The sequence below is a fragment of the Mesoplodon densirostris genome, chromosome 9, assembly GCF_025265405.1.
Source record: "Mesoplodon densirostris isolate mMesDen1 chromosome 9, mMesDen1 primary haplotype, whole genome shotgun sequence".
Lineage (NCBI taxonomy): Eukaryota > Metazoa > Chordata > Mammalia > Artiodactyla > Ziphiidae > Mesoplodon > Mesoplodon densirostris.
The window spans coordinates 54595248-54621534 of NC_082669.1; the positions used below are offsets into that span (position 1 = coordinate 54595248).

A 26287-nucleotide genomic window follows, 5' to 3' on the forward strand; every position below is an offset into this window, starting at 1 on the left:
GCACCCATTAACACACTTGTGTTGATGCTGGTATGTCAAGAGATCAAAATCTGTCCTGCAAAATGTAACCCCCAATGGTCACAGCATGACAGAAATACAGTTAACTAATCAGGCAGATTCATTTTGTACACTCTCCCTTCTTTCCACAGCAATATTGTCCCAGGGCTTCAGAACTCAACATGTGATTTATTCTTCGCATTTGTCTTTCAAAGGGCCCCCCTCTGCTCACTTCTGCAGAGTCCAGGATGCCCTTTGACTGTGTGCTCAGACTGCACAAAGGACTGTGGGGAGGGAGTAAAACCCCGGAACAAAGCCCTTGATGGGGCCAGAGGTGAGGAAGGCACTGCTTCCCCTAATGTAAACTACTTGGTTCTCACCCCGGGTCTGCAGTTTGTGGGCAGTGATGCCTTCTGCTTGAGCTCTGCTTGAGCAATGAGCTTAACTGAGAAGAAAATACAGATTCTTTCTCCTAGGGAAAAATCCCAGAGAGAACTCTCAAATATAGGCCACACCCATGTGGATTTATAGCATCTACCATTACTTTTTACCTTCCCCAGACCATGACACTTAATCTGTTTATATAATTTCCCCTTCAAAACACTGAAGATTATCAGCATGCAGGAGATCTAGAGGGGGTCTTGACAAAGCCTCCACTTTACAAATGAGGATAAATATCTTGTAGAGATTAAGTAGCAGGAAGTGCCCATGTTTGTATACCTAGTCTCCCCCAAATCTCTAAATAGCCATCAATGATCTGAAAGCTACATGCAGTCCACCTCCAAACCAATATCAATTCTCCATAAAGTTCTAAAGGAATTTAGGAGTTATGCCCCTACAAAAATACACAGACCAATCGTGTGTGTGTGTGTGTGTGTGTGTGTTTAATTTAAATCTGAATCCAGAGATATGCCTGAGTCACTGAGTAGAAAACCGCAGGCTCAGGAAATATAGTAAGGAGCGAAGTGTTTGGGCCACCTTTTGGAAGAAGGGTTGATTCTGCTCCAGTGTTTGGGGGGATATACACATCTCTGGTAAATCTTCAGCTAAGCTCGGCTCCGCCACAGTTATCAGCTGTAATGTTATCTGAGTCCAAAGAACGCCACACACAAGAAGCCTCTGTTATTACAGCCAAAGGTTACACACACTGCTCGTGGCTGGATAAGCAGACATTTGCTCTGCTGTGTCCACGTATTTACAGAGTCCTGAAGGATTACAGGCTGGAGCACAATTCTTGCCTATTTTTTAATAGCTAATATTTTCAGGATAAATCTCAGAGTTTCCCCAGGAGAGAGGAAAAAAAAAAAAAAAAGCTTGAAATGTAAAATTTTAAAAAAAATTTGAACTAGGAAAGGAAAAGAACCCTGGGATGGCAATAGGAAAGTAGGAGAGTGAATTTCTGGCAAAGAGGAAAATTAGGTGATAACAAGATGACTCATTAAGAGAGTGAAAATAAGAGCTTTCAAGATATTTGGAAGGCAGTTGCTACTTAGTAAAGTAGATAGAGTACCTGCCAGAAAGTTTTCCAGTGAAATCATTCATTGATTATTTTAATTAAAAATATGACTATCAACCCAAAGAACCTGTGGCTGTGGGCCATAAACGAAGTACTTAAAGTGCATTACGCTGATTAATAAAAGGACTCTGATTAACCTTGCTGACTAGGGAATTCCATACAAAGAGATAAGTATGATATTCTGCCTGTAACATTAATGAGCAAGTATGATATTCTGCCTGTAACATTAATGAGCCAAGGCTCATGCATCTGAAGGAGAATCAAATGTGTGGTTGAAAAACCTTTGGAAACAGCTTTATGGATATTCACGTTTCCCGTATGGAGATCGCCTAGTGAGAACCAATATGAATAACTTTGCGTTTTCTTAGAGACCCACTTTCACTATAAATACTGTGTGCTTGGCTCATAACAAACTTTATATCATTGACATCCCTTGACTATTCAACTGCTAATTGCATTTGGCAGTTAAAAGTTGTTCGTGTATTTAACTTTTCTTCACTTCATTCCCATTTTAAAGTGGTCAGCTGGTAGATGTAATTTTGCTTACTTGTTTTACTTTTCAGACCCATGTATCTGCTATTCTCTAGGAGATAATGCAAATGCCAACCAGAATGCTTCTTTTTTTTTTAAAGAGTGGCTTTCTTTTTTAAAATTTTTATTTTATTATTATTTGGATGCGTCGGGTCTTAGTTGCAGCACGTGGGGGCTTGTCTCTAGTTGTGGCTCGAGGGCTCTATAGTGCGCGGGTTTCGTTCCCCACGGCATGTGGGATTTTAGTTCCCCCACCAGGGACCAAACCTGCGTCCCCTGCATTGGAAGGTGGATTCTTAACCACTGGACCACCAGGGAAGTCCCAACCAGAATGTTTTTAATGTTTGCTTTACAAAGTGTGAGAGAAATATTTTTAATTGATAAAACATAATTTTATCTGAAGATTTGATTATGAAGTTTAAAATAACTTGAAAAAATAGAATGAAATGTCTCAAACTTTAAGAATCATTATTAGGTGCTGGGGCTAGGCAGGGCTCGCCATCTGAACCTGGATGCTGGCTTCTAAATCTGTTCTCTGTCTCACAGGTGAGAGAAGTTACTCAATGAGATGGGGAAGCAGAAGTGAATTTCCAGACACTTTGTTTTACCTTCCTCACAAAGTCCATATTTTATATTTGCTTAGGAGGTCAACTTTTGATTATTAGTGTACCATTTAGATTATGGATTGGGGGTTGCAATGTTTAGATTCCAAGTTGATTTCTTCACCAACAGACTTTTGAGTTGCCTTTACAAAAAGTATAAACTTGCATTCATACTGGCTTAAACATACCATAATTAGGGGAGAAAATGTGGTCACTTTAAAAAATCCTATGTCCTAAAAGAAACAAAAATTATTTGGGATTAAATGTACCACTGTTGATCTTCCACAGGACAATCAAATGTTGAATACAGATTACATTACTAACTACACAAGCAAATTTAAAGGTAGCATAGTATGTTCTAGATTTTACACATTGTCTTGCTTAGTAAGCCCAAAATTACTAAAATCTGAAGATTCCCACACTTTAAAAGTAAATAGGTAATGTTCTATTTCTTCTTCTGGATGCTGGTTGCATATGTTTGTTTATTTTGTGAAAATTAATCAAGCTTCACACTTATGATTTGTGAACTTTTCTGTTGTAGAGATTTTTATAAGTGCTTAAGAAAATCAAAAACTAATGCATAGCAATTCAACAGCATTCAACATCCAAAAAGTCTGCTGTGATTTAATAAAGTCTCACAAAGTTTAATCTAGTCACATACCCTTCAAGACCACAAAGCGTCTCATTCCTTAGAATTATTCAGAAAGGAAGTAACTAATTCTAACTAACGAACAAATGACCAGTGTAGCCTGCTCAGCTCTACACTAGTCCCTGGGAATTCCTCTGTGACTTAGAAACTGATATAACCACTTAGGTCTACTTTGCTTGGCTAGCAACTAGGATTCTATGCATCACTTCCATTCCTGACTAAAATAAAAAGTTTGATAATTAGGCTGGAAGCCATGTGAAAATATCTGAAGAAACTGAAGAAAATGAGGCTTCAATCTGGGATTAAGATTGAAGAGACAGATTCTTATACCCATATTCATATTAAACAGAGAGTAAGTGTATTTTTTCTATATGCACATGTGTACGTGCACACACACACACACACACACACAGATTTCCTGCATAAACCCTGAACATATGGCCACAAATCCTAACATTTCTTGCATTCATCCACCTAGCATGCATAAGAATGTTACTGTTCTCTTTTTTTTCCCCCAGATCCAGAGACTGTAATTTGCTTTCTCCCTAATTGAAAGTCCCATCCCACAGTCCTATGAAAACACCCATTTGCATGAATGAAAATTTAGCTCTATGAAGACCATAGGGAGTCGGCTCATATTGACAGAAAGATTTTAAAATGCATTTTTTTCTCATTCAGGGATGATAACACCATTGGAAGCAAGAGAAACAGCACCCTTCTTCTCCAGAAACTGCCACTAAAACTTCCTTTCTCACAACCTCTGAACCTTCGCATGATCTACGCAATTTGGCATGCTCAGATGAGAAAAGGCAGTCTTCACAACTCAGGGTCAAATAAATTACCTGCTGACTTGGACACAAGTATTTTAAGCTAGGCACGAATATAAGTTTTAAAAAATACCTTAAAAATGTATTAAGCATTCAGGCAGTCTTTCATTGAACAAATCCATAAGATGAAAGTAATCTGATCATATAGTATACATTCTTTCTTCTTAACAGAATCTCCACCAACCACTTTTTAAAAAACAGACCTCTTCTTTATTTCCCAATCAAGATAGCAATGCCAATTTATAATAAAATCCTGAAGTAAAAATCATAAACACAGTAACTGGCCTCAACTATTCCATCCTTCCTTCAGAACTGATAGTAAATTAATGTAGAAATATATACCATTAGTATTCATTTCTGAAAATTGATGGTGCTGATGATTTATATACAAATGGAAAGTATTTTAAACATAAAAAAATGATCTCTCTTTCTCAATGCTGTACACAAGACCTTATCACCTATTTTGTTTAAACAGAAGTGATGTTGAACGTGGTGTTTGTTTGCAGTCCGCTTACCAGATGGCCTCGCTACTCAAATTTCCCATTAACTAGCTGATTTGGGAAATCAGAATCTGCTCACTTCTAATTTATTTCTGACTTATTAAGCATGGGTTTCAGAAAATCCCGTGATAAAAAAAAAATTCAGTTCTAATTTTTGCTATCCTTAGTTCTTCATAAGGCAGATACTCTGTGTTAGGTAGATCTACAATTTTGATCTATCACTGTAGTCACGGAAAAAAGTTAATTTTTTGGCTTTTCTGGTTTCAGCTTTTCTGCCTGAACTGAAAACTCATTAAAATGACAAGGATTATAAAGGTGTATCACGGTACAGCCTTACGCATTTATTAACCCTTCAAATAGGGGCAAAAATCCTCTTCTCCCTCCAGGTGGATGTAGAGATGATATATCTTTAAGTAGCCCTGTTAACAGAGGGCTGGCAGCCTGTTCCCAAGCCAGTCATACTGTCTGGATTAGATCTCAGCAATCTGTTTAGCCATAATCTAGAGATGGTTTCTTTATTCTATGTACTTATAAGAAGAAATAAAGTTAGAAATAGAAGAAAATTGCACTAATAAATATGATTATCCAGAATTTCAAATTCTAGGCACAGGGATACAGAAAGAAAAGAGAAGGAAAGTAAAGAGAAGAAAAAAGATATTTATATATATATATATACCAGCTCATGATTTTGTCTAGTTTAAAAAGAAAGAAATGATTACATTAGAAATATTTTTAAGTATATATTTAAAGAAATAATAAGAGCTACCAGTTTAGATTGGGTGACTAATGCTGTGCATTAAAAAAACAAATCCATTTTCTATCGATTTTACAATTACACCTATAATTTTTACCTTGTTTATAAGATGCCAAAACCATATTCTCATCTTCAACTTCAAAAACTGTGTCCACATCTATTTGCCTTTGGATTAAAATGGCCTTCAATTTTCCGAAGTCATTTGACTTTAGAGCCTCAAGGAAATTTCTCTTAACTAACTTGGCAGCTGCAGATTTAGTGATAGGGGCAGCCGTGCTGTCCATCCTTCCTCTCCCTCTGGAAGCTGTGCTGTGGTTTATCAGGAGAGCGGCACCAAGCTAACAGGCACATGCTAGAGAGCCCACAAACTGTCAGCTAATTTTATCCCAAAGTTATGCTGATCCGTTCTATTTATATAGGGATCATTTCAAACTTCAAAATATCCTTCTTGGCTGTCACTGCACTCTCAGGTCTTTTAAACTGGTTCTATACTAACTAATTCATTGAATAACATAGTGTATCAGTATGAAGGAAAACCCTCATAATACATTTCAGAGAATGAAATGTCACTATTATTTCTTATACAATCAAAGTAATAATGTACGATTTAAAAGCTCTTAACTTTTATTTTTTTTCCCTCAGTAAAAACATCTGGTGCCCAACTGGAGATCCAATGTCTTGCTCTGATTAACCAATAGCCACAAATGAAAATTTGTTACAGTTGCTGATACATGTGCTTCTGAAAACCTATAAAATTCTGTAATAAGAGCCTGCAAAATCAAGCATGGTCATACACATTTGAAAACAAACAGAAGGTTATCAAGTGACTTAGACTTGAAAAATTTCAACATCATGAAAGAAAGCAGGGTAGGGTGATGGTGGTAGGGGACTATTTTAGGTAAAAAGAGACTAAAGAGACAAAACAGCTAAATGCAATGACTGAGTAAACTTTATTTAATCTTGTGTTTTAAAAAATCAGTTAGAAAAGACTATATTGGTACAGTTGTGGAAATATGAATATGGACTAGATATTACTTGATAATATAGAGTCACTGTTAATTTTTTAAGGTGTGGTAAAAGTATTGTGGTTATATAGAATAATATTCTTATTCTTAAGGGGTAAACTGTCATGATGCCTAAAGCTTCTTTTCAAATAATTCAGAAATACAAAAATAAATGTGTATATATATATGTATACATATATACGTGTATAGATATGTGAGTGAGTGTGTGTGTGTGTGTAAATAGAGAGAGAGAGAGAAAGCAAATGTGGCAAAAAATTAAAAGTTGGCAAATCTAATGAGGGATTTATGGATGACCATAAAATGATTTTTTCAGCTTTTCTGTAAGTTTGAAATTTTCCAAGAGAGAAAAATACTCAATTTTTAAATGTACAAATCATTACAAATTTAAAAAATTGTGATAGTAAATGTTAATTTGAACATAAAGAAATTACACTTTATATATTGTCTGTGGGAGTCAAAACTGGTGCAAACTTTCTGCAGCATAATTAGCAACATGAATTTTAAAAAACTAAAAATGATAATAGTATTCAATTCTTAGAATTTACATAAGCATATAGACATGGATGCAAATTGTAACATAGTATTTTAACTTATTTCATTGATGTGTAACACAAATACAAGAAAGTAGAAAGTGACAAGTCATAAGTATACGGCTTGTCCAATTTTTACAAAGTGAACACACCCCTGTAATGAACCCCCAGGTCGAACCACAGAGTAGTTCAGGTACACTTGAAACCCCCTTTATGTCACTTTCCAATCCAAACACTCACCTGACCCCCAATGACAACGATTATCTTGACTTCTAATATGGAAGATTAACTTTTTTTAATGTTTAAGATTTTTGTTAATATTCTTAATTTTAAATCTTCAAGAAGATAAATTTTCAAGCTTAACATAGTATAAAGTATTTGTCCTGAAATAATGGATGGATAAATGAATAAAAATGTATATATAGATGATTATATTGTTAACAATAGTAAAACACATGGAAGCAATCTAAGTGACAGTAAAAAATTTGATAAACAAATTATGTCATATCCATGTAATGAAACACCCTTCAGTCATTATGACTAGGTAGATATATACTGATTTTAAAATATCTATGAGATAAGTAATTTATAAAATAGTATATGTAGTATAAATATTCTTTAAAAATATCTATACTTATATAATGTACAAATATATATGTATATATTTACATAATTTGTATCTACCTATATAATGTATAAATATGTGTACTAAGTGCACACATAGGAAGAAAAATCTGTATGCATGCATCAATTCCCAAATATCATCAGCTTTTATCTCCTAGTGCTAAGATTACATCTGATTTCTTCTTTATCTCTTTCTTATTTTCTGAAGTCATCTACAATGAGCACAACTTACATTTGTGATAAAAATGTATTTCTGCACTGAACGTATTAATAACGATAACCTGGTAACGCAGCATAAGCACAGAACTGTAGATTCCATAAAGTAAGGAACTAAATCATTCTTCTGCCCTCAGTGCCCAGTATGAATGGATAAATGAATAATGAATGAATAAAGAATTATTCATTGATTATTTACAACGTCCTTAGCACTATGCTTGGTTGAGAATAAGATACTGTTCCTTTTATGTCCACATGCGTGACTCAAGTATAGCAACTATTGATTGATATGTTTTGGCCCTTTTTGACAAACCTAAGAGAAAGAAAAGCATTCCCAGTAGAGGAAACAGACATAGAGGAGTTTTACTTTATTGGAGGATAATTAGTCCTGGAAAAGATAACCAAAATTCACACTACCTAAAATTAAGACTGAATTTCACAGTTGGGGGGTGGGGGTGGGGTTCTCTTAATTCATCTTGAAAAAGAAAAGCAAAAATTATAGGGAACATATTTTCATCTAATATTTAACTTGTAGGTTGACAGTTACTTGTATAATTCATAGAACCACAAAATACAATGTTTACTATTTTTGGAGAAAGATATTTAATTCTTCTGATTAAATTTCATAATAACATGAAGCAATATACTTTACCTTTTGAATGGTTTTTGTCAAACTAATATATAAAAAGAATCATATTTACAAACGTACTCAAGAGCTTCAACAGATTTGCCAAGGGCCTTTCTTCATCCTTTGATATTCCAATGACATACAAACTCAATAGCTGGAGTTCCCTCTAAAACACCAATCAAATCCTCATGCTCTCAAACTTTTCTTATTCAATTATTAACAGAAATAACACTGACAAATTGCCATTAGTAAATGGTTTTGTATGTGATTTGGGCAGTTCTCCAACGTTTTCATCAACCTCATGAAATCTTCGCTGATTTACAAAATTTGCAATTTCACTTTGTGATGGACATCAGGAAACCCAAGTGAGATATAGACCCAACAGTCAAGGGTATGTTCTCATATTTGAGTTTACCACCTTGTGACCTGAAGGACTAAGATAATGGGTGATCAGTTAATAGGCTCCATAATTCTTAACAGTAATAAAGTTTTTAATCTAACCTTACCATTCCAAATTTTACATTTTCTGCTTTCAAGGATAAACAATAAGTTGAGAGGGAGGGAGGCAAATACCAATGAATATTGAAAAGAAAATATCAGATAATACATAATTAAATCTCACATTGTGGTTCACAAAGCAATTCATTCCATTATTGGAAAGTAAAAGTCAGAGCTTCTTTGTTGTATTGAGTCAAAATCTGCCTATTCATAATTTCTTCCCATTAAGTCTAATTATGAACATGCAATTATACATTTACAATTATACTCTTTCTAACATTTGGAAATAGCATTCTCTCTCATTAATCACTTTTTTCCTCAGGTAGTGTCAACTGTTCCTTTTTGGGGTGATTTTCAGAATTCTCTTGTCCTGCCTGTTCTCTTCCGGATCCTCTTTAGTTGATTGATAAATGCCCCTCTTAAATTTTGGTGCCTAACATGGAACATAATATTCCTAGAGGGAGGTGAAAACAAAGGATTCTGATGGACGACACCAGGGACACTCCGTTTTTGTTGCAATTGTATTGAGATTCTTAGAGGGCACTTTGCAAGCTTGCCTCGTGTTACAGTTGTAATTCCTTCAACAAATACATACTCAGACCTTCAATATGCCAGACACTTATTCAGAGCACTGCAGTGGACAACAACAACAAAAATCCCTGCCCATGTGGAATTAAGCTAATGGATTTAAGTAGTAATGAAGTCCCTGATCTTTCCAATCTCCTGTACACTAGAAACTGTCACAAAGTTGTAATTCACTGAATTTCATACAGAAATAATATAGTTTGTTTATATGCAATTAATTGATCTGGTCCCCCTTATGGGTTTTCTACATAACTTAGTAGCAAAGGGAAGGACAACTTAATTTGAGTCCAACCGGATATGCTTAGTCTGATCCAAATATTTAGCAGTCTCTTTAGGTAAATCCTCAGTCTCTTTGGATAAAAGTCTCTATCTTTGAGAATTTTGAATTTCCCTGTAATATGGTCATTTCTAATATGGCTTTCCCTCTGAAAATATGGGATATGTGTAGGAGCACTAATAATTCAAAATACTAATACTTAGCATCCAGAATCAATTAGAAGAGAATTTAGCCATAAATAACCAGTAATGGCTAGACCAGTGTACACCAGGTGAAGATCAGTCAGGGGTAGGAATTCAGCTTATATGACCTCATGAGAGGAGAGGCAGTCCTAAGATGAACTCATTGTCCTCTAGACCCTCCCTAATCTTCATAGCAGAGTGGCTCCTCTAAATTGGTCTTGTCTGGATATATCCAGGTTTCTGGCGTCCACCACTGGAGAACGTGATCCTAGTCATTTGCCTCCAATCTTGAGGTCCTCAAATACCACAGCCTCTGGCTATGTTAGTCCAATATATGCTCTGAAACTCTGTGTCCTCTCTCCAGGCACACTGCCACTCTCTCACACTTCATACAGAGACCATGAAGAACCAGCAGCTTTCTATAGCCACCTTCTTGCCATCTTTTTGGGGCCAAAATGGACATGGACCTAAGCTGAGGGTTGGGGTTGGGGTTCTCCAGGGGGTCTACATTCTCCCTGATGCTGAGCCACTGCTCTCAGCATCTTCAGACCTCCTCAGGCATATCTTGTTACCAAGTCCCCTCTGCTCTCCATGGCTCCACCAACGTTCAACTCTGAAACAAGTGTGTGACTAGGGATGAGAACGTGGCATCTAACCCCTCAATCAACCTGTATCTCTTCTCATAATCCCTCAAGACTTCCAGGCTTCCTGACTAAAAGGGTCCAGTTTTAGACTTCTTATTTCCTCTTTAACTTTTTCTTTGTCTCCCTAGGTCAGCAAGCTTGTTGACCTCCCTCCATAGGTGGAAGAGCTGTCATCTTTGCATTGTGGAAGAAACTTTGGATCCTGAATCCTTTGAGCATGGTTCTTGATATATTAAAGAAGGAGATACAATGATTTAGAAAACAATCCTCATTTTCTTAAAGCCTGATTTTCACAACTATTGCGTTTCTAAAAGTCAGCGCTGAGATTTAAACCTTATCAAAGGCCAATGTATCCTAGGGTGTTCTCATACTTCCTTTCCTTGGGTTGATAAACATCAAGACTTGGCCCTGAAGGCTGAAGGCTACAAAGTACACAATTTAAGAATGAAAATTAAAAGCATTGATTTAATGTTTGGAAACAAATTTATAATTTTGACCTAAAGAAAGGACTTTAAGTTTTCCCACAGAAGCTATTTCGGTCCCATCTCATAACTATAAAAATAAATAAATGTAAATTCTGCAGAATATTTTGAGAAAACAAAGCAAATTTCCATGAAGAAATGTAGAAAATTGAGAAAGTCATCTGGATTATTGTGCTAAAAAATCAATTATTGACCAATTTATCTGAGCGGCATAGGAAAAAACTAAGAGATTATTATTTGCACTTAGAAAACAAATAGCAGCTTAATTAAAATGCCCCCAAGGTCATTCTAATATATAGGAAGTAAAGTGACCAATGCTAATAAAACACATTTGAGAGCTTTCCACATTATCCAGACCACTGCTTCAAGCCACCATCTCTCTAGGCCTCAAGAGGCAAAATTACACAGAGACTACATTTCACTCTGTCTATTCAGGCGCATCAGAAATTCCTGTCTCCTCTGATCTTAAAAATAAAAATTCCCCACCCCGTAAGAAGAGTTTTTTATTAGCATTTCACAACATGCTCAGGACAGTGTCCTCTCCTCTTGGAGCAAAGTGAAGAACCTTCTAACAAGGTGATGATATTGTGCAAGGGGCCTGGAAGACCCTCTTGTACTCTCTGAGGACCTATAGGGGAGGCAGCAGGCACAGAAGCCCGGCTGCTTGTGTTCTTGATGTCTGTGTACAACATAATCTGACCACTTGGAGTGTCTTCTCTGAAACACAAATAGCTCCTTGGTCCCTGAAGGCATTTAAACATGAATTTGATGCTACTAAGCCAGCAACTACCTATCAAAGGCAACCATAGAGAAGAAATCAGAAGCCAAGGCTTCTAAGATATACCTACAGAAACCAAAACTTCTGTGAAAACAGAACCCCTTGGGCCTCCCTGACTTTCCTAGGTAGATGAATTAGGATGTCCTTGCCATCAGCCCACAGAAATTGTTGATGAGGTGGTCTGATATCTTTTTCTTCTTAGCTGCTATACTTAAGTCTACCATGCAGCATCTTACTGATTACATGTCATCTTGTTTTGTTTGTTATTGTGTCATATATGTTAGTGTTAATGTTTTGTATAAAGATTGCTTTTGGTTATAGGTAACACCAACAACTGAAACTGACAAATAATAAAAAAGATTTATCGGTTTACAGAATGGACAATTCCAGTTAAAGTATGGGTTTCAGGAGAGCTCTGATCCAGGGATTTATAAAGTCATCAGGGCACTTTCAGGTTGCTGGTACTGTTAGTGGTATAATTACAATTGTCATCATTATTTCTAGTTTACAGATTAGGAAAACTAAGAACGCAAAGACTGTAAGTGAATTATGCAAGGTTAAATGACAAATAAATGACAGATCCAAGATTCAAGCCTACTCCTTGAGACTCCAAACCAATGTTGCTATTGGAGCAAAGGCTTTTTATAGGGTTTTGTGAGGCATTGTATTATGATCACTGAGTAACCTAGGAAAAAATCTGCTTAATTTGCCTCTTCATTCAATAAACATTGATTAGGAACTTACTATGAGCCAGGCACTACATTAGTCATCTTTTGCTATATAACAAGTAACCCCAAAACGCATGACCTTAAAGCAATAATAATCACTTATTATCTCTCATGGTTTCTGTGGGTCAAGAATTCAGACAAGACACTATGGGAAAGGGAAAGGCTTGTCTCTGCTACATGATATTGAGTCCTCTGCTGAAAGACTCAAAGGCTAGGTGTTAAAGGATCCTCTTTCAAAACGGTTTGGTCACTTAGCTAACAAGTTGGTGCAGGTAGTTTGGTTCCTGTCCATGTACTCCACGGGGCTGCTTCAATGTCCTCATGACATGGCAGCTGGCTTCCCCCAGAATGAAGAACCCATGAGAGAAAGTTGGAAGCTGCAATGCCTTTTATTACCTGACTTAGGAAGTCATACACCACCACTTCCACCATATTTTTTTGGCCACACTGAGCTGCCCTGATTTGATGTGAGATGAAGATAAAAGAAAGGCATGGGGGACTTCCCTGGTGGCCTACTGGTTAGGATTCAGGCTTTCACTTCAGGGGCCCGGGTTATATCCCTGGTCAGGGAAGATCCCACAAGCCACACAGTGTGGCCGAAAAAAGGAAAAGAAAAAGAAAAAGAAAGGCATGAATACCAGGAAATGAGAGTCATTGGGGGTTCATCTTAGCCACTACTAGTGCTCTTCTTAAGCACTGTAAACACATGAAGAAAATTCCTACCTTTATGGAGCTTGTGTACTAGTGAAGGGATCACAGGGGAATCAGACAATTAAAAAAACAGTAAAAAACATAGTTTGTCAGGTGGTAATACATGGCATAGAGAATAATAAACTAGGGAAACTCTAGGATCCCAGCCAGCCCATAAGTCACCCATGTACAGATCAGAAAAATGTATGTTCCTTTGGACCAATAAGTGAAAAAAAGCATCCTCCACTTCCGGGCTAGTCCTGGGAAGGTGTTAATGGCCTTGGAAAGCACGGCAATTTCAAATATATGATCAGAGAAGTCCTCACTTTCCCTGAGCAAAAACTTGAAAGAAGTGTGAGAGCAAGGCATGCTGATATCTAGGGGAAGAGCTTTCTAGGTCACGGGAACAGGAGATGCTAGTGCCCTGAGATAAGGAAAAGGAGGTGACCCTAAAAGGCCATCCTCATTCAGATACCTCTACCTCTTTTCAGGTATTTTTGAAGCTCAATAAAGTTTAACAGTGGAACTGATGTATGTCATTTATTTAATTTCTTATACTTCTTGAGCCCAAGTCCAATTCTCTAAGTTAAGCCTAAAACAGCATTTTTGTATTTGCTGTGTGTCTGGTCTGGTAGTTAAGTTCTCAAAAATGGCTTATCATTGATGATAGTTTTATATTTTCCATAAATAAGCAGAAAAGTACATACTTTATTTGTGGATATTCAGTATTCAGTGGAGCAAACACAAAAATTTCTCAAACTATATTAGGGTTTCAATTCTCTGTTCTCCACGGTCCCTATATCACCCTTCATGTCGGGGCACGGCAGACGATTTATAACAGAGACCTCGCAAACTAGTACCATTACAGCTATACTTTTGTAACAATGCAGATCAAGTCTGTGTGCTAAGCATACTATTTCATAAGAACAATTTCCATGGTTGAAAGAATCAAACCAAACAATGTATATAAATGTGATTTGTACATTGTAAAGCATTCCAGAAGCATTACAGGATTACTGTTGCTGCCGTTCATATCAGTGAGAGCTAACAGAACATCACAACTCTCCTGAGAAAGAAAACTCTCCTGAGTAGCTCCTGGTGTTACTGTAAAAGAGCACTGGACTGGGAAACCTGGTTGTGTTCCCAGCTCTGGTGATAATTAGCTGTGTGTGTTTCAAATAATTCAAAATACCTCTCAGTGACTCAGTTTCCTCTAAATCAAAATGAGACTTACTAGACCCACTCCTCAGCCTTTAGTTTTTCTTTTTTTCTCTCATTGAATTCGGGGTCTCCTGGATATTGGCAAAGCTTGACAGTGTTTTACAAGGGCAGAAGTCCGTGCCCCATTCTCTGAATGGGCTGCCCATTGCCCTTGCCCGCAGAGAGGGTCAGTTTCTGTCTTCAACCAGTTGGGGGCGCTGGAAGAACTCTTAAAACCGTCTCAATTCTAAAGTTCTTGGTGGAATTACAAACTGGAAGCATGTGTTTAGCATAAAATCTGTTTTTAAAAATCCCACAAATGACTGAAATGATTGCTTTGTAAGCAACAGGGCTCAAAATCCTTCTCAAGCACATCTTCGCTTAGAACTCTATTTGTGGCCTGGCACCCTTCTCTTTGGAATGCTGAAGCCATTCTTTAGCCACTACTACACACTTGGAATTAATATCAGCGAACAAACCAGCTGTCTTCCATGTGAGAGTATTTAGACTGAATTTGTAGTGCATCACTTGGAGCTTTTCTAGAGCTTCTTGGTCGCTGGCACCATGTTACATTGTTCTCTTTCATTTGCTCCCTTAATGAGTGGTGGATGACAGAATGGCTGGATTGACACAAGCAATAACCAAGCTCTGGTCCACCTGAATTTTGACAGACTACATTTAATGTCATCGTTGACTGTGAAAGACAAGGTTTCTTGAGATAAAACATCCCTGCGCACACAGGGGGGCACTGATTCTGTGCTCCAGGTCTCCTAGCAACTGGCCTGCATTTACATGCCCTTCCAGCATGGTTCAAACGCCCAGCGCAGCTTGTATTTCCATCCCTCACCCTGTTACACCATCACAAAATCAACTCGAGGGAATCATTTACCACAATTTTGTCTCATCAGAACATACACAGCATTTGCATCCGCTTTTTAATTTTGACAAATTTGCAAAGCAAGAGGGAAGAAAACTGCCCTTCCCTTTCAGGTGTTAAAGACATCAGACTGTTCTGAGTTGTCTTTTCTAACATTCTGGAACGTCCGTTAAGACCTACAGCTCTCAGAAGCCAGTAAGCTGTTTACCAATTGCAAAGATTCCTCAACTTTATTTTATGTTTGTGGAGATACTAAGCTATGAATGCCCACAAAATGCATGAAGGCTGTTTGTGCTGGAGCACTGCTGAACATAATACATAATCTCTGGGTTCTTACAGAGAAAATTTTGCATGATGAGTCATGCAGACAAAGCTTCAGTTACAGGAAAACCATAGGAAAATAATCTACCTAAAGAAAAACAGCATTCTTGCTTTTTCAAGAACTTATTTACTTGTCAAGTAGAATCACAGAATTTTAAACTAGAAAACAGTTTTGACTTAAGTGTATCAAACCTACTTATTTAAGGAAAAAAAGTACTGAGACCAGATAGCTTGTGTGACTTACTCAAGATTCTACAGTTAATCAGTGGCAAAGTGGAGACTCAGACTTAGGGTCAAGCTTCATACTTTAGTTTTTCATACTGCCTCCCTACAGCTCTCATTTTATACCTCCTCTCGCCGAATGGACTTAGCAGTGTGAAGAAAAAAGAGGCAGCCGATTTAGTGCACACGAGAAAGTCGTCCTCCTCTCTTTAAAGTGGATAAATTTGTGAAAACTTTACACATTTGTAAAACAAGCAGTGTTCAATGATTATTTTATATGTGTGATATTCTGTTGTGGTCGCTATGTATTCAGGGGATTCAAAAGCTGGCACAGAGTTCATCCTTTGGCAGATATTTAAGAATGCTCTCTTAGAAAGAAATCCACAAATATAGCTTCTAACAACAAAGCACATTTAAAAGCTGCAAACATTTTTCTGGAGAGAGAATTAAAGCCATGCTGTTAGTTGTCATTTATGTGCTGTCTTTAACACACCAGGCCACATGATGGCAGTGTTCCTCGGTAAATGAACCTGGAAAAACAACTGCAGTATCCCCTGGAAAAAAAAAATCTACGCCAATGCAGATAAAACTTGATCCAGATTAAATCACAAATATGGGTTAAAATTTTGGGGATTTTATCCACTTAAACCATATCTTTTATGATCATATTTTCCTACAATGAATTTCTCTGTTCAGGATTTGCCATGGGTCTATGATGTTATAGAATGAATTTCAAGATGTGAGTGCTTAGCAAATACATAAATATAAGTTAAACGTTGTTTGGAGGGGGAGGACGGTTGTCGGTCTACTGTTTGTTTTCATTGCGATGGTATTAAGGAGAGCACTTAAAATAATAAACTAAATATGTTTTGTACCGTGTGTCTTTAGATTCTTTCCAGACCGTTATTGTCTTATGAGTCTCTGTCTTTTGGTGTGGGAAAGCAAGGCAAGCTTGCTTCTCATGCTCAGAATTTTCCTCTTAGGCTGAAAATATTCCCTCTAAGACGAGAAGGAGATTTCCTGAGTCTCTTCTAAAAAGGCGTGAAGCCACAGATGGAGGTGAAAGCAGCAGCTACTGTCAGTCAAGGCCCCAGGCAAGACTGTGAAATCAAAGATTTGTTCCCGTTTCCCAGCCCCGGTCCTTTCTAGTGTCTCTTAGGCTGCCCCTTGATAGTGCCAGGGGGTAAAAGAGCTAGGCTTGTCCTCTAGATCTTTATTTCTTGATCCTTCCTAGGTGGATTTTGTATTTGAAACACGGGTTGTGAACTTTCTATAAATCTTACAAGAATGAATGTCAGTTACCTGCAAGGGAATATCTGGGGACAGGCATGCAATGTACACCCAACTCATACAGCTAACAGACTTGGCCGGAAGCTGTCAGATGACTCTCTGGGCTTGACGGGCAGTCCGGCCACCGCATACCACAATTCAACAACTATTGACAGAGTTATTATTTATGTGTCTGACACTCTGGTAGAAGTGGCAGCAGGAAGAGTAGCAGGATGCAGCCCCCGATCTCAAGAACTTACAGCAGAATCAAAGAAATGAGAAGTGCAGACTACACAACAGGGCAGAATAGAATATACTGTGAGAGTATTATGGAAGGAAGAGCTCACACCTTCTGCTTGAAGGCTCAAAAAGATTTCATAGAGGAAATGATATTTGACATAGGATTTTGATAGAAACCGAAAACATCAGGTGTTTGGTTACACTGTGGCACCACCTAGGAATGCGCTCTCCCCTAAATCTCCACTCACTGAAGGCCCTTCCCAGTCTTAACCTATGTCAACTATCCCTCATGGCAGGGAGTGAGGGCATAGGGAGAGAATGGTAATCCAATTTTACTAAAATAAAAAGAATCTCAGGGCTTCCCTGGTGGCGCAGAGGTTGAGAGTCCGCCTGACAATGCAGGGGACACGGGTTCAAGCCCTGGTCTGGGAAGATCCCACATGCCGCGGAGCAACTAGGCCCAGTAGCCACAACTACTGAGCCTGCGCGTCTGGAGCCTGTGCTCCGCAACAAGAGGCCGAGATAGTGAGAGGCCCGCGCACCACGATGAAGAGTGGCCCCCGCTCGCCGCAACTAGAGAAAGCTCTCGCATAGAAACGAAGACCCAACACAGCCAAAAATAAATAAATAAATTTATATAAAAAGAATTTCAACCGGAGAAATAGAAGATAACACTGGACACCTGATTTGGGTCTATAACTATAGGAGGCCTTGAATGCAAATAGAGCAGTTCATGTTAAACCCCACCAATAATGGGAATCACTGAGGAATGCCAATACTCTGGGTTGTAATTTTACATCCAAATTCTGTATCCAGCTGGGCATAGGGAGAACTATGTAAGAAAAGATAGTCATTAAATCTAACTGATGACTTATTCTATTCTATTGGCAGCCTGAATTATGATAAGGGTTCTCAAACTTTAAGGTACTTCAGAATCATCTGGAAAGCTTGTTACATTGCAGACTGCTGGGCCCCAACTCTCAAAGTTCTGATTAAGTTTGGGTGAGACCTGAGAATTTGTTCAGTGCCAATGCTGCTGGTCTGGGGACCACACTTAAAGAACAATTAGTTTATGGGCTCTATAGAATATGTCGGGTTAGAGAAAGTTACCTCGTCCTAAGGATCATACCACAAAAATACCTCCTAAGCCCTTCCCTGATTATGGTTTCTATATTTCAATGATTGGGAACATCAGATAATTTTTATCTTAACCACCCACATGCCTGTTCTGAATTTTTTAAAAAATTTGCTGTTGAAAACATGGTATGCATATAATATAAAAATGAGTTTTTAGAATTTGTTTTATTTCCATCACAGACCTCATTGATTTGAAACTGTATGTTAAGTGATCATAACCAGCTATTGGGGGCTACAGTAACTTAGAATGTGGAAGAAATATACAAAAACAAAGACCCAAGAAAAGAAATTTAAATGATAATGAGTGAGATGACTGACTATCCCATTTGATAAATCTTATTTCTTTAAAATATCAAAACATATAAGATACTATTAAGTGCTATAGTCTATGTATATCCTATTTTTATATTTTGGCCAAAAAAACAGAGAAAAATACAAATGGCCATTTATATATATAAACGGCTGGGGTAATCATTCAATTGAATAGCCAAGAAAAGCTAATGGGCTACAGTTCAGGACACGTATGCTCTTGGGAGCTAACATGAGGTCAGGAAACTGTATCAACCTGATCATGTGATGTACAGTCTGGGCCCTATCTGTTATAGGTGTGCCTCTGCTTTTAGCAAATACCACACATAAAAAGCCAGCTTTACAGAAAAGGTCAGGATTCATTGAAGAATCCTAGAAGAGTCTTTGAGATAATTTATGGCTTTATTTTACAGTTGCTGAAGGTGAAGTATAAAGAGGAAATGTGTCCAAAGCCACCCAGTTTCTTCTTTCCATCCCCCATCCCATCTAACCTGATAGTCAGTGAGTAAACACCTTCCTTTCTTTGATTTCCCACACTCTTTGCTTCCACCAGCCCTTGAGTCTCTCACTATTGTTCCCCATCTGTTGGCTCTGTCTATCCAACAATGATTACAAATGCCTCAAAAACAGGAGCCGCTTCTTCATCCCTCTCCTGAATTCCCTATGGATACATTAAGGGGCTGATTATTCCATTTATTACAAAAAAAAAAAGAAAAAGAAGAAGAAACCTCCAAATTACAAAAGCATTCACAATAGGATCTGTATTCTATAGGCTCTTTCAGGTTGCAAGAGCAATGGAGACCAATCGTGCTTCCCTCATTAATGGGGGTTTATTGTGAGGACAAACAGGACGCAGACTCAGCAGCTGCACACACAGCCGGCCCCACCAGGAACTCCTCACTGCCTGTTATTGTCCTGGATGAACCTGTGGCTCCTACGGCCGAGGCCGCGCAGCTGCTCTCCTGACTTAACTGCTTACCCTCTCTGTGCCTCAGGTCCTTCACCTTTAAAATGGACATCATCATAATACCTACCTCGTTGGCTTGTTGGGAGGATTAACTGGGTTGACATATGTAAAGCTCTTACAAGGGTATCTGGGGCATAGTAAATGCTAGAAGATGTTGGCCATCACTATTAATTCAGCCCCTCCCCAATATCTCCTTGAATATGAGGGTTCTGGCTCCTCTGAAAGATAGAGGCACAAAATTCTCTTTTTGTCTTCTGTGAGAAGTTGGCTTTCCCCCCCCCCCCCCACAGAATTTCTGCTCACTGGTATCATTACTGCCCTGGTGCAGAGAATCAGCTCACTGCCCTTCACTTCACAAAAGGCCTCAGGAGCGACTGATTCCATGGAAACTCGCCACCGGTGAGCAATCATTTATTCTAGTGCCAGACTGCTGGAGGGTTGAGAAAGGAAATGGAGGATTTATCAGATTAGCTTCCTTGTACTGAGGCGGTTTGAATTTTCTCTACAAGTTTTGGCAAATCTTGACTTAACTATAGCATGGCTAAATTCTACAAACACTGTGAGGTGGGAAATAGAAGTTTCCAGGAGGACCTGAGCTGAAATTGTAGAGTTGGACCTGTGTGAGTCTGCAGGAGCACTGCTTGGGGCCGGCTGCAAATCTAGCTGAGGTGTTAATGTTTTATCATTCTGCAAAGAGGCTCTCTTGTAGTTAGCCCCACTGCTGAATGTGGAGTCTGTCCTGAGCCTTTCTGCTCAAGGCTATGCACGTGGACCTAGGCAGAACATCCTTAAAGGCCCTATTAGTGAGAGCTGACTGCTTTCCCCTGGGAAGACAAGCATTACATTGCAGTAAAATGCAAATCCACTGACAGGCAACTGCAGATTTATAGCACTGCAGTTCCAGAGGAATCACAGGAAATAGAACCTTGTCTCTCCTGGTAAATCGGAGGTACAAACTTCTCCAGATTGCTCAGGACTCCATACAGGAATGGCTACATAATTTGCAAGGCTCAGTGCAAAGTGAAAATATGGGATCTCCTGTTTAGAAATTACGACGACTTTCAAGATGGTGACAATAGAGGATTAATACAAGTGCTGGATCTTTCAGAGCACAGGGCTCTGGGCAACTGCCCAAGTCACATGCCTATGAAGCTAGATCTGATTCCAGGTGTCATTGAAAAATGGCACTTACGGTTTAAACACATCATATGGCCTATGGGGGGAGGATATGAGTGCAGGGGTCAACCTTCTTTCCCCACCTCCTGCAGCCCTGGGGGCAACCACCCCATCAGACGGGGGTAGAATCAAAACGGACCGCATTGCTGAGCCCCGCCTAGTTTTACTAGTGATATTGTGTCATGCTGCCACCACCACACACCACACACCACCCTTTGCTGTGAGTCTGAGGACACTCACACTCCCCCTCTGGTCCTTGTGGTTTCTGCTTTGCATTCAGTAAGAGATCGAGTAGCACAGTGCTTGAAAGTACAGACTCCGTACCATGGCTAGTTGTGCAACCTTGGGCAAGTTATTTAATCTTTCTGTGACTCAGTTTCTTCATGTATAAAAATGTGGGTAACAGTAGTAGCTGTCTAAGAAAGCAAACTATGTTACACATAAAATACTTAGAATTGTCCTGGGTACACAGTAAACGCTCTACGGTATTAGCTGTTATTAACCTGCCACCTTTGTCCCAATTGAAATCTTCTGTTGCTACCATCACTGTCCTCTGGACTCCTGAAGTTCATGTTGGGGGTAGGGGCATTCCTCCACTGAGGCAAGAGGGTACTGGGCCAGGACTTCAAATTCATTACAGGCCAAACATCAGACATTTGTTTATATTTCCAAATGAGGTTAGATACATATGTTCACAGAGATACATTAACAGCATTGGAGGGCCTCTGTTCCTCCTACAAAAGTAATTGCTAAGTGTAAATATTTTAAGTTCAGTACAACCCTACTTTGGCATGTCTTCATTTTTAAGTATACCAGAGGCTGTGGAAATAGAGGGGGCTTCCTCAGCGTGTCAAGCAAGGGTCCTTGACACGGCCACTCCTGACCTTCCTCCTCTTTCCAGTAGTTAGAAAAGCAGGAACTGGAATCCACATTATTTTGCAAATGAGGAAGCCCACAGGAAAGAGAAGGGAAAATAACATGGGCCCTGAAGCAGGAGCTCTGGGGATCAAAACTGACTCAAACTCCAGCCCTGTTTTCTGTGAGGCCAGCCACGTTCGTTGAAGGGAGCATCTGTTTCTCTGTAGAATAGATTAAATGTACCTTCTTCCCTAAGTCACAGGGCTGCTGGCATTCGGGCAGGACAGATACTTCAGAAAACACAGTAAGAATGGAGCCAAAGGGGAAAGGAAAAAAGGAGACATTTCAAAGAGGTCATCGACAACCAAGTCACTCTGGTGTCAATGATGGCTGAAATGGAAATATGGCATAAAACAGGAGTTGAATTTAAAGCTCTAGAAGAAAACAAACAAAAGGTTGAGCTTACTTTGTAAGCAGGGTAATATACTATGAGTTATGTGTGAATTTCTTTCTCTTGTTTGGTGACAGATTAGAAAGGAATTTTAAATAAAACATAAATATCTTTCCTAATGGGGGGTTGGTAGAAAGGGAAGAAAACCCTACCTTTAGTTTCAAATGAATTAATGGATGGGGAAGTGCAAAAATTATCATCAGTCTTTCTTCTTACCGTCAGTCACCACAGCTGCAATGTCTGTCCACACAGCAAACAAGAAATGAGAAAGTAGCTGCCGATGCAGCCTCTGCAAGGCTTTACTGTCCTCCTGGCGGTGCAGGGGTAGACAGGGAATCTTGAGCAAATCTGTGTACTCTCTGCTTGATAGATAAAAAGAGAATTTTATTGCACAAGGCTTATAAATGTGGCCCTTGCTACACATGTTTGTTCATTTTTTAAAAATTTTAATGGAAAAACAGTAATTTGCTTAGATCTATGCATTTTAAGAGTCTTAAAAATAAGCGTAAAAGAGCTTTTACTGCAACATAAAGATCAAAGAGAGTCGATTTCCTCCCACAGCTATTTCTTCAGGTGTTTTTTATTCTGAAATGTTATCTTCTTCTTTTCAAAATGGTGCCCAGAATGAAAAAGCGATCTGTATTTAAATATTTGCATTATATTTCCTTCGCTTTTCAAGAAACTGTGTGCGCAGACATTTAATGGTCAGATTACACTTATAACGAAACTAGAACAAAAATTCAGAAATTGTATACCTGTAATTTGGGGGAATGTGTTTAAAATTAAAAACAAAAACCAAAAACTTTTTCCAAGAAGAAGCTCTGTGCACTGTATTAGGATGGGCTACTCTGATTCAGAATCTGTTGCCATGGTGACCAATCTGGGTGCCTTGTGGGCTCTGTAAGACAGGCTAGTGTGGTAATTATATAAGCTGAAGTGCTGCTGAATAACCCCAGGAAGGCAGGACTGCCTCAGTGCAATTTCTAGGAAACCACTATTTTAAAATTCATACATCATAATGCCTTCTTCTTTTATATGGAAATCTACCATTTTGTATTTTTTGTATATAAATCTGATAAGACTGAGAGTAGAAAATAAAATCTACTAACTTCTGAACATCAGAAATATGCCAAATTAACTGTATTTTATACTAATGAATTTATTTCCAACAATTCTATTTTTTTATGACTGGACAATGAACCAGCAATTAAATGGCCTACTGTTTGTCATAATATGCCATGTGTGACTTAGTTTTTTTAAAAATATGTAATATATAATAATTATAAAAGTATAAGTAGGTAATTGATTAGAACAATAAATCAATGCCATTTTTAACCTAAACAATTAGTTAAGTGTGAAGTGCAATTAATACATAGATTTCAATAATTTCAATGAAAAATATATTTAAGAAGAAGATACATACAAATCTTATCAATCTTTTTCATATTTTACATTTCACATTGTCACACGTGGTCATACACCATGCTTGTAAGAGATAGATCATTACTTGGCATACAGGAAATTGGTTTCTGATGATGATGTAATGTTATTCCTTCATTCAGCAAACAGTTACTTAATGAGAAAGCTAGATATTTCACCTTAAACAAGTCTTTTCACCTCCTCGGGTCTTCAGTTTCCACATCTGTAAAATAAAAGTTCGTATTCAGGGCCTTTCCAGATCAAAAATTCCAGTTCTAGAACTCACAAGATAAAATAGTCTTCATTATCAGTTGTCTAGTACTTTTACTTTGAAGTAAGAAAACTACTATTTATTCAATACTGACCATATCTTGACACTGTGTTTGACATTTTACTTATACTACCTGTGGTACTATAAGGTAGGTACTGTAATCCCACTTAACAAAGAAGAAAGAAGAAACAGGGTATATAATTTGAATCTAACTCAAATTTCATGTACTTTGTATTATACCATGCACATTAGTGAAGAATCTTCAGCTATCTGTATGTATGGATGATTTTTTTGTGATGATAAAAAAATGTAAAGTACGATTGTATGACATGTCAGAACTCTGAAAGCATTGATTTTCCTAATTATTAAAGAACGCTGAAATCAATGTGACAAAAGACTAAATTCAACTGTCATGAAATAGGGACTTGCAGATTCTTCCAAAGGCAATGGGATGTAAGAAGTGGACACTACTTAGTGCAAGAACAATGCTAAAAATGGGACTTAGACATTCTCTTACTGTTTATTAGTACCCATTTTTATCTAGTCATACTTAGGTGATTAATCATGTAGGTCTGATGAATTGAATTTTATAAAAATTAAATGCTGGTAAAAATAACCATTGTAATGAGCACTTAAAATGACAGATATGACTTTTAGTATAGGCTTTCTTCATTAACCTGAGTGTTTTTTCTACTACTCCTCAGAAAGCACTTTCTCTCTCCCTGTATTTGAAGATGAGGCTGATAATCAAGCGGCTATTCAGGTGTCCACATTTATTTGCAAAATCATCGCGTATTCCACAAACTCCCTCCATTATGTACATGGTCTTCTGTTCAGTAGTTTTACATACTTTTTACTGAATCAATACTGGCCCTTTCCTGTTCTGTCCAAAGAAGAGCCCCCCACCCCCCAAATGCTTTATAACTCAATGAATGCAGTTCTGGCTCTTTATCTTGGAGACTTTTTTGCCTCAAGTCCCAATGTTATACCCCATCTTGTTTTCTGTTGTATGAAAGAGTGGTCTGATGACAGATTTCATTTCCCAGAATTTATTACCTATTGTGTATATTGCGGTTCAGTCACAATGACCCCATCTGCATTTAGGTTGAATGGGGGGCCCCCACCCTGACCCAATTTAATAAAAAAATAATGAGGCCACTCAAAGCTCATAGATGTGTCAGCACTATGAAAAGGGTCTATAATCAATGCAAATGTGATGTTTTCCTGCTTTGTGGAGCACAGAGGTTTGACACCCATCTCTTTTACTGGATCAAATCAGACTCTCTCTTTGCTTTGAGAATCTAATGAAAGGTATGGACTTTCTTCTTCCCTCAAAAAAAAAAATGCATGTGGCTGGATAATTTATTGAAATGTTAATTGGTGGGTTGTTTCATGCTCTATTTTTTCCTCCCTCCTGTTTCAGGAATGTGGTCAAGCCTCTTGAGATGTGAATTGTCCCCCTGAGGTTGTACAGAGCACAACCTGCCAATCCATTCATGGGAGGCCTCCCGGAAAGTTCGGGAAGCTTTGTATTGTCCAAGGATGGGGCTGGGAGAGTATCGGTAATGACCGAGCTCGGATTTCCTGCCATCCAAGGCAGAATGGGGGCTTGAGGTCAAGTTTAACTTGATTTAAAGTTTATTGAATATGATGTTTTTGCACACTTGTGTGTAGATATAGGTTCCCATCCTCTCTATAATTCTATGTACCCACATATGATTTTACACAGTATTTCTGAGGGTTTGTGACCTCCATCCCCCAATTCATCCTACCCCACTCTCTGAGGTCAATAGTAAGAATTTTAACGTTTATTAAGCGGTTACTATTGAGTTTTAACACAGAATAATTCATGTATTTTTAATGAAGAGGAGTAAGGGTTAAGAGGTTAAATAACTTTCTTAAGGTCACACAAGCCGTATTGATGGAGGCAGGATTTGAATCCAGACACACATGGGGTAAAGTAAGCTATACTGTTGCACAAAAGCCATTGCTCTAGGATGCTATCCTCAGGACTTAATTTTATTTCTTTTATCTTCCTTAGTTTCCTAAAGACACACTTTAGTAATCCATGCCCCTGAACCTGGTCATAATGCAACAAATCCCCATACAGAGATCAGTCACCATTCACACTCTGACATATTAAATGAGGCCCCTGCTATGTGCCATTACCTGTTGGACCCAAGTCCCCACCATGCCATCCCCACATCTTAGAAGAACTCTGTGGCCTTGACTGGCTATTTCACCTCTCCAAACTTCAGGTTCCTTATCAATGAAATGGGGATGATAAAAATACCTATGATATGAGAT

At 38.3% G+C, this 26287-nt stretch overlaps 1 protein-coding gene across 4 annotated transcripts in view; it reads right to left on the reverse strand.

Moving 5' to 3' along the window:
• ASB4 (ankyrin repeat and SOCS box containing 4) overlaps nucleotides 1–26287 on the reverse strand; it is a 129186-nt gene that overhangs the window by 67875 nt on the left and 35024 nt on the right. For 3 of the 4 annotated variants that reach the window (XM_060107606.1, XM_060107607.1, XM_060107605.1), the window contains 2 exons: nucleotides 23889–23932; nucleotides 22507–22649 (listed from right to left, as the gene is read on the reverse strand). In XM_060107606.1, coding sequence (XP_059963589.1) covers nucleotides 22507–22649; nucleotides 23889–23932 — 187 coding nt within the window. Of the gene's footprint in view, nucleotides 1–5473; nucleotides 5661–22506; nucleotides 22650–23888; nucleotides 23933–26287 lie in introns of those variants that run through there. The other variant, XM_060107608.1, reaches the window with a different exon arrangement.